Raw genomic sequence first — 15,729 nt, 5'->3', positions numbered from 1 at the left:
CACACACACACACACACACACACACACACACACACACACACACACACACACAGACAGAGGGAAGGAGTCCACAAGGAGAAGGGCCAATAAGAGAAAAGTCTCAGTCCTGAGGAGGAAAGAGGGTGGTGTGGATTCAAACTAAGTCTGAAGGCTTTCCAGTCCCTGGAACACTCTCTCTCTCACACACACACACACACACATGCACACACATGCACACACACACACACACATGCACACACACACGCACACACACTTTACAAACACCAACTGAGAGCTGGTCTGGCCGTCTTGGAGTCCTGGCGCTGCTCACTAGAACCACAGGAGAGACAAAACAATATGACAGACGGGTCAAAAGTCAACAAGCCTGAGGATACTGCAGACTTTGTTGTCATGGAAACCGGAGCCTGGCAGCGGACGCAAGGACCGCCGATGGAAGAATGACCTGCCTGGACCGCGTCCTCCACACGCCACCTTCACGCAACTGTGCTGAGAGGTACACGTCCCACACTCCTTTGGCACTTGAACGCATCGCAGTGATGGATGCTTTTGTATTTAATGCAGAGCAATTTCAATATTTGTTTCCCAAGACTAAAAACGTCAAACTTAGGATTTCCACATTTAGGCCAGGAAGTCATTTAGTGACATCAAATCCAGTTAAAAACATTTTTCATGAAAAAAAACTCTGCGTTGGAATCATAAGAAAAGGAGGCAATAGAACTGTAGTCGCATTTTGTTGCTGTTTTTGAGGACCTCGTGCAAAAATAACACCAGTCAAAGATCCTCTTTATGCCAGGAGGGCTCCGCTGTTTTTGAGAAGCGCCTGTCAAAAGGACAAGTCAAAGATCCTGTAAATGACAGGAGCAATCTGAAAAAAAAAAAAAAACTAGTCAAAGATCCTATTTGTGCATATTCCAAGGGCACTTCTGTTTTTAGGAACCTGATGTAAAAAGGCAAGTCAAAGATCCTTTAAAGCACTGTGTGGTTTTTAACAAAATGCTAGGGAGGAAAAAGCTATTGAAAGATCTCCTAGAAAAAATGCCAAGAAAGAATGCTTGCTGTTTTTGGGAATCTGCTGCAAAAACACTGGGCAAAGATCCTTGATACGACAGGAACCCTGTACTGTTTCTAAGACCACACAGCACAAAAGAGCTCCAAGAACGTACATGACAGCTGTTTATGAAGACCTGCTGCGAAAACATGAGTCAAAGATCCTTTATATTACAAGAGGAGTTTGCTGTTTTTAAGAGCCGGCTGCAGAAAGGCTAATCAAAGATCCTTTATATCACAGCAATCCTGTGCTGTTTAAGTAAGGACATACAGTACGAAAAGCCAGTCTCAAAACCTGCTTTGCTGTTTTTAGGAATCTGCTACAAAAACACTAGTCAAAGATCTTTTTATATGAGGAACCCTGTACTATTTTTAAGACGATATAACACAAAAAAGCTCAACTAAAAACCCAAGTCAAAGATCCTTTATATTACAAGAGTGGACTACAGTTTTTATGAATCTGCTGCAAAAAGGCTAATCAAAGATCCATTATTTGACATACATCCTGTGCTGTTTTAATAAGGACATACAGGACTAACAGCCAGTGAAAGATCCTTTATATGACAAGGGTGCTCTACTGTTTTTAGGAATCTGTTGCAAAAACACAGGGTCAAAGATCCTTTATGTGACAAAGGTGCTCTGATGTTTTTAAGAATCTTATGAAAGATCCTTTATATGACAAGAGTGGTCTACTGTTTGTAAGGACCTACTACCAAAACACTAGTCAAAGATCCTTAATATGACAGGAGTAGTCTACTGTTTATAAGAACCTACTACCAAAACACTTGTCAAAGATCCTTAATATGACAGGAGTGGTCTACTGTTTGTAAGGACCTACTACCAAAACACTAGTCAAAGATCCTTAATATGACAAGAGTGGTCTACTGTTTGTAAGGACCTACTACCAAAACACTTGTCAAAGATCCTTAATATGACAGGAGTAGTCTACTGTTTGTAAGGACCTACTACCAAAACACTAGTCAAAGATCCTTAATATGACAGGAGTAGTCTACTGTTTATAAGAACCTACTACCAAAACACTTGTCAAAGATCCTTAATATGACAGGAGTGGTCTACTGTTTGTAAGGACCTACTACCAAAACACTAGTCAAAGATCCTTAATATGACAAGAGTGGTCTACTGTTTGTAAGGACCTACTACCAAAACACTTGTCAAAGATCCTTAATATGACAGGAGTAGTCTACTGTTTGTGAGGACCTACTACCAAAACACTAAACAAAGATCCTTAATATGACAGGAGTGGTCTACTGTTTGTAAGGACCTACTACCAAAACACTTGTCAAAAATCCTTAATATGACAGGAGTAGTCTACTGTTTGTGAGGACCTACTACCAAAACACTTGTCAAAGATCCTTAATATGACAAGAGTGGTCTACTGTTTGTAAGGACCTACTACCAAAACACTTGTCAAAGATCCTTAATATGACAGGAGTAGTCTACTGTTTGTAAGGACCTACTACCAAAACACTAAACAAAGATCCTTAATATGACAGGAGTGGTCTACTGTTTGTAAGGACCTACTACCAAAACACTTGTCAAAGATCCTTAATATGACAGGAGTGGTCTACTGTTTGTGAGGACCTACTACCAAAACACTTGTCAAAGATCCTTAATATGACAAGAGTGGTCTACTGTTTGTAAGGACCTACTACCAAAACACTAAACAAAGATCCTTAATAAGACAAGAGTGTTTTGCTGTTTTTAGGAATAGGCTGCCAAAACACTCGTCAAAGATCATCTATTTGACAGGACCGTGTGCTCTCTCCTAGGACTGACTTCAATCAGGAAACAGTGAGAAAATAGTCCTTTTTAAATAATCATTTTTAAATAGTCTTTTTTAAATAGTCCTTTTTAAATAGTCCTTTTTAAATAGTCCTTTTTAAAAGTGATATATGTTCCTAGTTGTGTTGACAAAGTCCAGCAGGCAAAGTCGTACATTTTCACACACGATGACGTTTGACACATGAAGTGTCAAAAAAACAGCAGCAATAAAAATCAGGCGAGCGAGTACGACTTGTTCACACCATGTGGACCTCCTTCATGTGGACCTCCTTCATGTGGACCTCCTTCATGTGGACCTCCTTCATGTGGACCTCCTTCATGTGGACCTCCTCCCCAGCCAGACCATGTGGACCTCCTTCATGTGGACCTCCTTCCCAGCCAGACCATGTGGACCTCCTTCATGTGGACCTCCTTCCCAGCCAGACCATGTGGACCTCCTTCATGTGGACCTCCTTCCCAGCCAGACCATGTGGACCTCCTTTATGTGGACCTCCTTCCCAGCCAGACCATGTGGACGTCCTTCATGTGGACCTCCTTCATGTGGACCTCCTTCCCAGCCAGACCATGTGGACCTCCTTCATGTGGACCTCCTTCCCAGCCAGACCATGTGGACCTCCTTTATGTGGACCTCCTTCCCAGCCAGACCATGTGGACCTCCTTCATGTGGACCTCCTTCATGTGGACCTCCTCCCCACCCAGACCATGTGGACCTCCTTCATGTGGACCTCCTTCCCAGCCAGACCATGTGGACCTCCTTCATGTGGACCTCCTTCCCAGCCAGACCATGTGGACCTCCTTCATGTGGACCTCCTTCCCAGCCAGACCATGTGGACCTCCTTCATGTGGACCTCCTTCCCAGCCAGACCATGTGGACCTCCTTCATGTGGACCTCCTCCCCACCCAGACCATGTGGACCTCCTTCATGTGGACCTCCTCCCCAGCCAGACCATGTGGACCTCCTTCATGTGGACCTCCTTCCCAGCCAGACCATGTGGACCTCCTTCATGTGGACCTCCTTCCCAGCCAGACCATGTGGACCTCCTTTATGTGGACCTCCTTCCCAGCCAGACCATGTGGACCTCCTTCATGTGAACCTCCTTCATGTGGACCTCCTCCCCAGCCAGACCATGTGGACCTCCTTCATGTGGACCTCCTTCCCAGCCAGACCATGTGGACCTCCTTCATGTGGACCTCCTTCCCAGCCAGACCATGTGGACCTCCTTCATGTGGACCTCCTCCCCAGCCAGACCATGTGGACCTCCTTCATGTGGACCTCCTTCCCAGCCAGACCATGTGGACCTCCTTCATGTGGACCTCCTTCCCAGCCAGACCATGTGGACCTCCTTCATGTGGACCTCCTTCCCAGCCAGACCATGTGGACCTCCTTCATGTGGACCTCCTTCCCAGCCAGACCATGTGGACCTCCTTCATGTGGACCTCCTTCATGTGGACCTCCTTCCCAGCCAGACCATGTGGACCTCCTTCATGTGGACATCCTTCATGTGGACTTCCATCATGTGGACCTCCTTCCCAGTCAGACCATGTGGACCTCCTTCATGTGGACCTCATTCATGTGGACCTCCTTCCCAGCCAGACCATGTGAACCTCCTTCATGTGGACTTCCTTCTTTCTCAGCCAGACCATGTGGACCTCCTTCATGTGGACCTCCTTCATGTGGACCTCCTTCATGTGGACTTCCTTCCTTCCCAGCCAGACCATGTGGACCTCCTACATGTGGACCTCCTTCATGTGGACTTCCTTCCTTCCCAGCCAGACCAGCACCTGCACTCCACCTGGGAGCTTCCATAACTTAGACAAACATGTGATAATAAACACTGTGGTCCTTGGTGGTCCTTGGTGGTCCTTTGTGGTCCTTATTGGTCCTTGGTGGTCCTTGGTGGTCCTTGGTGGTCCTTAGTGGTCCTTGGTGGTCCTTAGTGGTCCTTATTGGTCCTTAATGGTCCTTATTGGTCCTTAGTGGTCCTTTGTGGTCCTTATTGGTCCTTAGTGGTCCTTAGTGGTCCTTATTGGTCCTTATTGGTCCTTAGTGGTCCTTAGTGGTCCTTATTGGTCCTTAGTGGTCCTTATTGGTCCTTGGTGGTCCTTAGTGGTCCTTATTGGTCCTTAGTGGTCCTTAGTGGTCCTTATTGGTCCTTATTGGCCCTTAGTGGTCCTTAGTGGTCCTTAGTGGTCCTTATTGGTCCTTAGTGGTCCTTATTGGTCCTTAGTGGTCCTTATTGGTCCTTATTGGTCCTTAGTGGTCCTTATTGGTCCTTAGTGGTCCTTATTGGTCCTTAGTGGTCCTTAGTGGTCCTTATTGGTCCTTAGTGGTCCTTAGTGGTCCTTAGTGGTCCTTTTTGGTCCTTAGTGGTCCTTATTGGTCCTTAGTGGTCCTTAGTGGTCCTTAGTGGTCCTTAGTGGTCCTTATTGGTCCTTAGTGGTCCTTATTGGTCCTTATTGGTCCTTAGTGGTCCTTATTGGTCCTTAGTGGTCCTTAGTGGTCCTTAGTGGTCCTTTTTGGTCCTTAGTGGTCCTTAGTGGTCCTTATTGGTCCTTAGTGGTCCTTAGTGGTCCTTAGTGGTCCTTATTGGTCCTTAGTGGTCCTTATTGGTCCTTAGTGGTCCTTAGTGGTCCTTAGTGGTCCTTAGTGGTCCTTAGTGGTCCTTATTGGTCCTTAGTGGTCCTTATTGGTCCTTAGTGGTCCTTATTGGTCCTTAGTGGTCCTTAGTGGTCCTTAGTGGTCCTTATTGGTCCTTATTGGTCCTTAGTGGTCCTTAGTGGTCCTTAGTGGTCCTTTTTGGTCCTTAGTGGTCCTTATTGGTCCTTAGTGGTCCTTAGTGGTCCTTTTTGGTCCTTAGTGGTCCTTAGTGGTCCTTATTGGTCCTTAGTGGTCCTTAGTGGTCCTTAGTGGTCCTTAGTGGTCCTTTTTGGTCCTTAGTGGTCCTTAGTGGTCCTTTTTGGTCCTTAGTGGTCCTTAGTGGTCCTTATTGGTCCTTAGTGGTCCTTAGTGGTCATTAGTGGTCCTTTTTGGTCCTTAGTGGTCCTTAGTGGTCCTTATTGGTCCTTATTGGTCCTTAGTGGTCCTTATTGGTCCTTAGTGGTCCTTAGTGGTCCTTATTGGTCCTTAGTGGTCCTTATTGGTCCTTAGTGGTCCTTAGTGGTCCTTAGTGGTCCTTAGTGGTCCTTATTGGTCCTTAGTGGTCCTTATTGGTCCTTAGTGGTCCTTAGTGGTCCTTATTGGTCCTTAGTGGTCCTTAGTGGTCCTTAGTGGTCCTTATTGGTCCTTTGTGGTCCTTATTGGTCCTTAGTGGTCCTTAGTGGTCCTTAGTGGTCCTTAGTGGTCCTTAGTGGTCCTTAGTTGTCCTTAGTGGTCCTTATTGGTCCTTAGTGGTCCTTATTGGTCCTTAGTGGTCCTTAGTGGTCCTTAGTGGTCCTTATTGGTCCTTAGTGGTCCTTATTGGTCCTTATTGGTCCTTAGTGGTCCTTAGTGGTCCTTATTGGTCCTTAGTGGTCCTTAGTGGTCCTTAGTGGTCATTATTGGTCCTTAGTGGTCCTTAGTGGTCCTTATTGGTCCTTAGTGGTCCTTAGTGGTCCTTAGTGGTCCTTATTGGTCCTTAGTGGTCCTTATTGGTCCTTATTGGTCCTTAGTGGTCCTTATTGGTCCTTAGTGGTCCTTAGTGGCTGTGCATGACCACGTGTGTGTGTGTGTGTGTGTGTGTGTGTGTGTGTGTGTGTGTGTGTGTGTGTGTGTGTGTGTGTGTGTGTGTGTGTGTGTGTGTGTGTGTGTGTGTGTGTGTGTGTGTGTGTGTGTGTGTGTGATCCGTAGCAGTCTTTAGTCCTAAAGAGCTGCCAAGTGGAACTTGATTGCAGCTTTGAGATGATGAAGATGATGATGATGATGACGATGATGATGATGATGATGATGATGATGACGATGACGATGACGATGACGATGATGATGATGATGATGACAAAAGTAGCCTCTTCATAAGCGATGCTGTTTGTTTAGGACTTCACTACAAAAATGACAATCCAAGATCTCCAACATGAAAGGAGCTCTCTGCTGACATAATGTAAAAACAACAGCAGTCAAACAACAAGTGTATGACACCAGTGTGTTGCTGTTTTTATACACCACTTCTACATAACACAATTACTTTGCTGTTTTTAAGGATTCTCCTTAAAAAAACAGTCAAATGGCAAAACAGGAGTGCCCTCTTGTTGCAGGTTTCTACTACACAAACATTTCTGTATAAAAGCGGTGAATTGCTGCTTTTGGGAATCTACTGCAAAAACTACTACACTAAATTGAACAGTTCTGCTGTTTTTAAGAAATGTCCTTTAAAAACACTTTCAAAGATCCTCTTTAGGACAAGAGTGCGCTGATATTTAGGTCAAATACCATTTATATGACAGCAGTGCCCTGACATTTTTAAGGACATACTACAAAAAATGCGAGTCAAAGATCTTCTACAGGACAAGAACCCTCTGCTGTATTTAAGGACCTACTACTAAAATGCTAGCCAAATATCTTCTGTAGGACAAGAACCCTCTGCTGTTTTTAAGGACCTACTACTAAAATGCTAGCCAAATATCTTCCGTAGGACAAGAACCCTCTGCTGTTTATAAGGACCTACTACTAAAATGCTAGCTAAAGATCTTTTGTAGGACAATAACTCTCTGCTGTTTTTAAGGACCTACTACTAAAATGCTAGCTAAAGATCTTCTGTAGGACAATAACTCTGCTGTTTTTAAGGACCTACTACTAAAATGCTAGTCAAATATCTTCTGTAGGACAAGAACCCTCTGCTGTTTTTAAGGACCTACTACTAAAATGCTAGCCAAATATCTTCTGTAGGACAAGAACCCTCTGCTGTTTTTAAGGACCTACTACTAAAATGCTAGCCAAATATCTTCCGTAGGACAAGAACCCTCTGCTGTTTATAAGGACCTACTACTAAAATGCTAGCTAAAGATCTTTTGTAGGACAATAACTCTCTGCTGTTTTTAAGGACCTACTACTAAAATGCTAGCTAAAGATCTTCTGTAGGACAATAACTCTGCTGTTTTTAAGGACCTACTACTAAAATGCTAGCTAAAGATCTTCTGTAGGACAAGAACTCTCTGCTGTATTTAAGAACCTACTACTAAAATGCTAGCCAAATATCTTCTGTAGGACAAGAACCCTCTGCTGTATTTAAGGACCTACTACTAAAATGCTTGTGAGTCATTACCAGGAATGATGGAGGTGCAGAGTGCCAATCATCCATCATCCATCCATCCAGACTGTTGGTGAAGGCACAAGGAACAGGAGAACAATCATCCATCATCCATCCATCCAGACTGTTGGTGAAGGCACAAGGAACAGGAGAACAATCATCCATCATCCATCCAGACTGTTGGTGAAGGCACAAGGAACAGGAGAACAATCATCCATCATCCATCCTGACTGTTGGTGAAGGCACAAGGAACAGGAGAACAATTATCCATCATCCATCCATCCATGCGCACACATGCAGACCAGGACTAAGTTCTAGGTTGTGTTTGTTTTGGGTGTCCTTTGAAGGTGGATTTTTCCAATTCCTGGCTGGGAAAAGAAGGGCCAAAGATAATGTGTTGTTGTTGTTCCTTGTCAAAGATAATGTGTTGTTGTTGTTCCTTGTCAAAGATAATGTGTTGTTGTTGTTCCTGGTGGCGTCCATCCAGCCCGGCCGTCTGCCTCCAACTCTCCGCTATTTGCTTCTGGTATTTGTGATTTCATTACAGCCTCGGCTTTGGAAGCAAGGTCTGCCACACTTCAGTGAAGCGTGTCCCCCAAACTATTTGTGGTTTCTCTCGCTGCAGACATTGTTTACATGGGCGATATTAGTCAGACTTTGCCTTCCACCACAGTCTCCTTCCGGCGGCGGCGGCGGGACGCTGGAATGATTAGTGCAGGCGTCAAGGGGAGACAGACGGAGTGATGGACAGGGGTGGCGGGGGGGGCTAAGGAAAAGAACATCTCCTGGTCCCCTGCGTCCTACGGTCTCCTCACGCCAAAGACTAACCAGCACAATCCTCCAAAGCCTCAAAGCCCTCAACCCAAGCCTCCAATGGTCTTGCAGCAGGATTGGTGGAAAGAGCTTGTCAGAACCGCCCTATCAGCCCCGCTCTATTGGGGTGCGGAGACAGGAAGTGCCTTCAGGCCAGCGGTCACGTCCTCTGTTTGACGTCTTCCAAGGTTCGCGGAGGTCAAGTCCCAGTGGTTCACAGCAGGAGGTTCCAGGTGGACTCTGGAGGTTCCATCTGCACAGCAAATTCTGGGACACCGTACACAAGACTCCTAAGGGGCCCCTCAACACACCCTAAACCCAACGTCGAAGGCAACAGTTGTAGCCAAAACTGTCAAATACAGAAATAAACACACAAGTCTGGCTATAAGAATAACACATTTCATAATTATTAGAACAGTGTTTGTCAACCACCGTCTGGTGTGCCCTGGGAGATGATCTCATTTCACCTATTTGGGGTCAAATATAGTCTGCAAATGATGTGTTGTTGTTGAGTGTCGGTGCTGGTGTAATACTCTTCCATATCAGTAGGTGGCAGCAGGTAGCTAATTGCTTTGTAGATGTCAGAAACAGCGGGAGGCAGTGTGCAGGTAAAAAGGTATCTAATGCTTAAACCAAAAATAAATAAAAGGTGAGTGCCCCTAAGAAAAGGCATTGAAGCTTAGGGAAGGCTCTGCAGAACCAAACTAAAACTGAACTGGCTACAAAGTAAACAAAAACAGAATGCTGGACGACAGCAAAGACTTACTGTGGAGCAAAGACGGCGTCCACAAAGTACATCCGAACATGACATGACAATCAACAATGTCCCCACAAAGAAGGATAAAAACAAGTGAAATATTCTTGATGGCTAAAACAAAGTAGATGCGGGAAATATCGCTCAAAGGAAGACATGAAACTGCTACAGGAAAATACCAAAACAAGAGAAAAAGCCACCAAAATAGGAGCGCAAGACAAGAAGTAAAACACTACACACAGGAAAACAGCAAAAAAGTCCAAATAAGTCAGGGTGTGATGTGACAGGTGGTGACAGTACACCTACTTTGAGACAAGAGCTATAGTGATGCATGCTTGGTTATGCTTTAAAGTCATATCCAACAACGACTTTTTACTGTCAACTGAGTTTAGTTTTTTTATGATTTCTGCTGGTGGTGTGCCTCCGCATTTTGTCAACGCAAAAAATGTGCCTTGGCTCAAAAAAGGTTGAAAAACACTGACCTGTAAGAATAACAAATAAGATAATTATTAGAAGACCTAATAAACCTACTTGGATTACTGAAAGATAATGATGGAGTCTTTACAACTCGGCTTGTGGAAGATCAACTGCTGTGTTTATGTTCAGTTCCACAAGCTAGTGATTGGTAGCATCCTTCTACATCCATATCAGCATCCATCTACATCCATATTAGCATCCATCTACATCCATATTAGCATCCATCTACATCCATATCAGCATCCGTCTACATCCATATTAGCATCCATCTACATCCATATTAGCATCCATCTACATCCATATCAGCATCCGTCTACATCCATATTAGCATCCATCTACATCCATATCAGCATCCATCTACATCCATATCAGCATCCATCTACATCCATAATAGCATCCATCTACATCCATATTAGCATCCATCTACATCCATATCAGCATCCATCTACATCCATATTAGCATCCATCTACATCCATATTAGCATCCATCTACATCCATATTAGCATCCATCTACATCCATATTAGCATCCATCTACATCCATATTAGCATCCATCTACATCCATATTAGCATCCACCTACATCCATATTAGCATCCATCTACATCCATATTAGCATCCATCTACATCCATATTAGCATCCATCTACATCCGTATTAGCATCCATCTACATCCATCTACAACCATATTAGCATCCATCTACATCCATATTAGCATCCATCTACATCCATATTAGCATCCATCTACATCCATCTACATCCATATTAGCATCCATCTACATCCATATTAGCATCTATCTACATCCATATTAGGATCCTTCTACATCCATATTAGCATCCATCTACATCCATATTAGCATCCATCTACATCCATATTAGCATCCATCTACATCCATATTAGCATCCATCTACATCCATATCAGCATCCATCTACATCCATATTAGCATCCATCAACATCCATATTAGCATCCATCTACATCCATATTAGCATCCATCTACATCCATATCAGCATCCATCTACATCCATATTAGCATCCATCTACATCCATATTAGCATCCATCTACATCCATATCAGCATCCATCTACATCCATATTAGCATCCATCTACATCCATATTAGCATCCATCTACATCCATATCAGCATCCATCTACATCCATATTAACATCCATCTACATCCATATCAGCATCCATCTACATCCATATTAGCATCCATCTACATCCATATTAGCATCCATCTACATCCATATCAGCATCCATCTACATCCATATCAGCATCCATCTACATCCATATTAGCATCCATCTACATCCATATTAGCATCCATCTACATCCATATCAGCATCCATCTACATCCATATTAGCATCCATCTACATCCATATTAGCATCCATCTACATCCATATCAGCATCCATCTACATCCATATCAGCATCCATCTACATCCATATTAGCATCCATCTACATCCATATTAGCATCCATCTACATCCATATTAGCATCCATCTACATCCATATTAGCATCCATCTACATCCATATTAGCATCCACCTACATCCATATTAGCATCCATCTACATCCATATTAGCATCCATCTACATCCATATTAGCATCCATCTACATCCGTATTAGCATCCATCTACATCCATCTACATCCATATTAGCATCCATCTACATCCATATTAGCATCCATCTACATCCATATTAGCATCCATCTACATCCATCTACATCCATATTAGCATCCATCTACATCCATATTAGCATCTATCTACATCCATATTAGGATCCTTCTACATCCATATTAGCATCCATCTACATCCATATTAGCATCCATCTACATCCATATTAGCATCCATCTACATCCATATTAGCATCCATCTACATCCATATCAGCATCCATCTACATCCATATTAGCATCCATCAACATCCATATTAGCATCCATCTACATCCATATTAGCATCCATCTACATCCATATCAGCATCCATCTACATCCATATTAGCATCCATCTACATCCATATTAGCATCCATCTACATCCATATTAGCATCCATCTACATCCATATCAGCATCCATCTACATCCATATTAGCATCCATCTACATCCATATTAGCATCCATCTACATCCATATCAGCATCCATCTACATCCATATTAGCATCCATCTACATCCATATCAGCATCCATCTACATCCATATTAGCATCCATCTACATCCATATTAGCATCCATCTACATCCATATCAGCATCCATCTACATCCATATCAGCATCCATCTACATCCATATTAGCATCCATCTACATCCATATTAGCATCCATCTACATCCATATTAGCATCCATCTACATCCATATTAGCATCCATCTACATCCATATTAGCATCCACCTACATCCATATTAGCATCCATCTACATCCATATTAGCATCCATCTACATCCATATTAGCATCCATCTACATCCGTATTAGCATCCATCTACATCCATCTACATCCATATTAGCATCCATCTACATCCATATTAGCATCCATCTACATCCATATTAGCATCCATCTACATCCATCTACATCCATATTAGCATCCATCTACATCCATATTAGCATCTATCTACATCCATATTAGGATCCTTCTACATCCATATTAGCATCCATCAACATCCATATTAGCATCCATCTACATCCATATTAGCATCCACCTACATCCATATTAGCATCCATCTACATCCATATTAGCATCCATCTACATCCATATTAGCATCCATCTACATCCGTATTAGCATCCATCTACATCCATCTACATCCATATTAGCATCCATCTACATCCATATTAGCATCCATCTACATCCATATTAGCATCCATCTACATCCATCTACATCCATATTAGCATCCATCTACATCCATATTAGCATCTATCTACATCCATATTAGGATCCTTCTACATCCATATTAGCATCCATCTACATCCATATTAGCATCCATCTACATCCATATTAGCATCCATCTACATCCATATTAGCATCCATCTACATCCATATCAGCATCCATCTACATCCATATTAGCATCCATCAACATCCATATTAGCATCCATCTACATCCATATTAGCATCCATCTACATCCATATCAGCATCCATCTACATCCATATTAGCATCCATCTACATCCATATTAGCATCCATCTACATCCATATTAGCATCCATCTACATCCATATCAGCATCCATCTACATCCATATTAGCATCCATCTACATCCATATTAGCATCCATCTACATCCATATCAGCATCCATCTACATCCATATTAGCATCCATCTACATCCATATCAGCATCCATCTACATCCATATTAGCATCCATCTACATCCATATTAGCATCCATCTACATCCATATCAGCATCCATCTACATCCATATCAGCATCCATCTACATCCATATTAGCATCCATCTACATCCATATTAGCATCCATCTACATCCATATCAGCATCCATCTACATCCATATTAGCATCCATCTACATCCATATTAGCATCCATCTACATCCATATCAGCATCCATCTACATCCATATCAGCATCCATCTACATCCATATTAGCATCCATCTACATCCATATCAGCATCCATCTACATCCATATCAGCATCCATCTACATCCATATAAGCATCCATCTACATCCATATTAGCATCCATCTACATCCATATTAACATCCATCTACATCCATATTAGCATCCATCTACATCCATATCAGCATCCATCTACATCCATGTTAGCATCCATCTACATCCATATCAGCATCCATCTACATCCATATTAGCATCCATCTACATCCATATCAGCATCCATCTACATCCATATCAGCATCCATCTACATCCATATCAGCATCCATCTACATCCATATTAGCATCCATCTACATCCATATTAACATCCATCTACATCCATATTAGCATCCATCTACATCCATATTAGCATCCATCTACATCGATATTAACATCCATCTACATCCATATTAGCATCCATCTACATCCATATTAACATCCATCTACATCCATATTAGCATCCATCTACATCCATATCAGCATCCATCTACATCCATATTAGCATCCATCTACATCCATATTAGCATCCATCTACATCCATATCAGCATCCATCTACATCCATATTAGCATCCATCTACATCCATATCAGCATCCATCTACATCCATATCCTTAGATATCATTAGAACCTACAAAGTCGACGTATCGGCTGAAATGAGAAAACAGTTGACAGTTTTTGTCCTTCAATGAACACATGAGGCCCGTGGAAAGATTGCTAGGTTAGCTTATAAAGCTGTCAATACATTCACTATTGATTGTCAATTCAAAATCAATACTTTTTAATGACACTGGGTGTCAGTTCTATGATGAACTACATGCCTCCATACAATAAACTGCTGTGATAAATGTGTATATTACTTAAATGTGTATATTACTTAAATGTGAATATTACTTAAATGTGTATATTACTTAAATGTGAATATTACTTAAATGTGTATATTACTTAAATGTGAATATTACTTAAATGTGAATATTACTTAAATGTGTATATTACTTAAATGTGTATATTACTAAATGTGTATATTACTTAAATGTGTATATTACTTAAATGTGAATATTACTTAAATGTATATATTACTTAAATGTGTATATTACTTAAATGTGTATATTACTAAATGTGTATATTACTTAAATGTGTATATTACTTAAATGTGAATATTACTTAAATGTGTATATTACTTAAATGTGAATATTACTTAAATGTGAATATTACTTAAATGTGAATATTACTTAAATGTGAATATTACTTAAATGTGTATATTACTTAAATGTGTACATCTACATCTACTATAGGATCTGTCTGAGTGGCTGCACAGGTCAGATTAAACAAAAAAAACAATATATATATATATATATATATATATATATATATATATATATATATATATATATATATATATATATATATATATATATATATATATATATATATATATATATATATATATATATATATATATATATATATATATATATATATATATATATATATATATATATATATATATATATATATATATATATATATAATCTATTTTAGATTTTTTTTAATCAATTAAGAATCGTTACAAATAAGAATCGTGATGAACTTTCATGACCTTACATGACCTTACATGACCTTACACTCTTATATGACCTTACATCTTTACATGACCTTACATGACCTTACATCCTTACATGACCTTACACTCTTATATGACCTTACATCTTTACATGACCTTACATCCTTATATGACCTTATATGACCTTACATGACCTTACATCCTTACATGACCTTACACTCTTATATGACCTTACATCTTTACATGACCTTACATACTTACATGACCTTATATGACCTTACATGACCTTAAATCCTTACATGACCTTACACTCTTATATGACCTTACATCTTTACATGACCTTACATACTTACATGACCTTACACTCTTATATGACCTTACATCTTTACATGACCTTAAATGACCTTACATCTTTACATGACCTTACATACTTACATGACCTTATATGACCTTACATGACCTTAAATCCTTACAT

At 41.1% G+C, this 15,729-nt stretch overlaps 1 protein-coding gene across 1 annotated transcript in view; it reads left to right on the top strand.

The window, feature by feature from the left end:
- The first annotated feature begins 117 nt into the window (after positions 1 to 117).
- LOC133656919 (gremlin-2-like) overlaps positions 118 to 15,729 on the top strand; it is a 25,743-nt gene continuing 10,131 nt past the window's right edge. The window contains exon 1 of the mRNA XM_062057782.1: positions 118 to 493. Coding sequence (XP_061913766.1) covers positions 438 to 493 — 56 coding nt within the window. The 5' untranslated portion in view covers positions 118 to 437. The remainder of the gene's footprint in view (positions 494 to 15,729) is intronic.

The sequence above is a fragment of the Entelurus aequoreus genome, linkage group LG09 (genome assembly GCF_033978785.1).
Source record: "Entelurus aequoreus isolate RoL-2023_Sb linkage group LG09, RoL_Eaeq_v1.1, whole genome shotgun sequence".
Classification (NCBI taxonomy): Eukaryota; Metazoa; Chordata; class Actinopteri; order Syngnathiformes; family Syngnathidae; genus Entelurus; species Entelurus aequoreus.
Note: the sequence above shows the minus strand (reverse complement) of the source record. Positions and strands in the feature narration are given on the sequence as shown.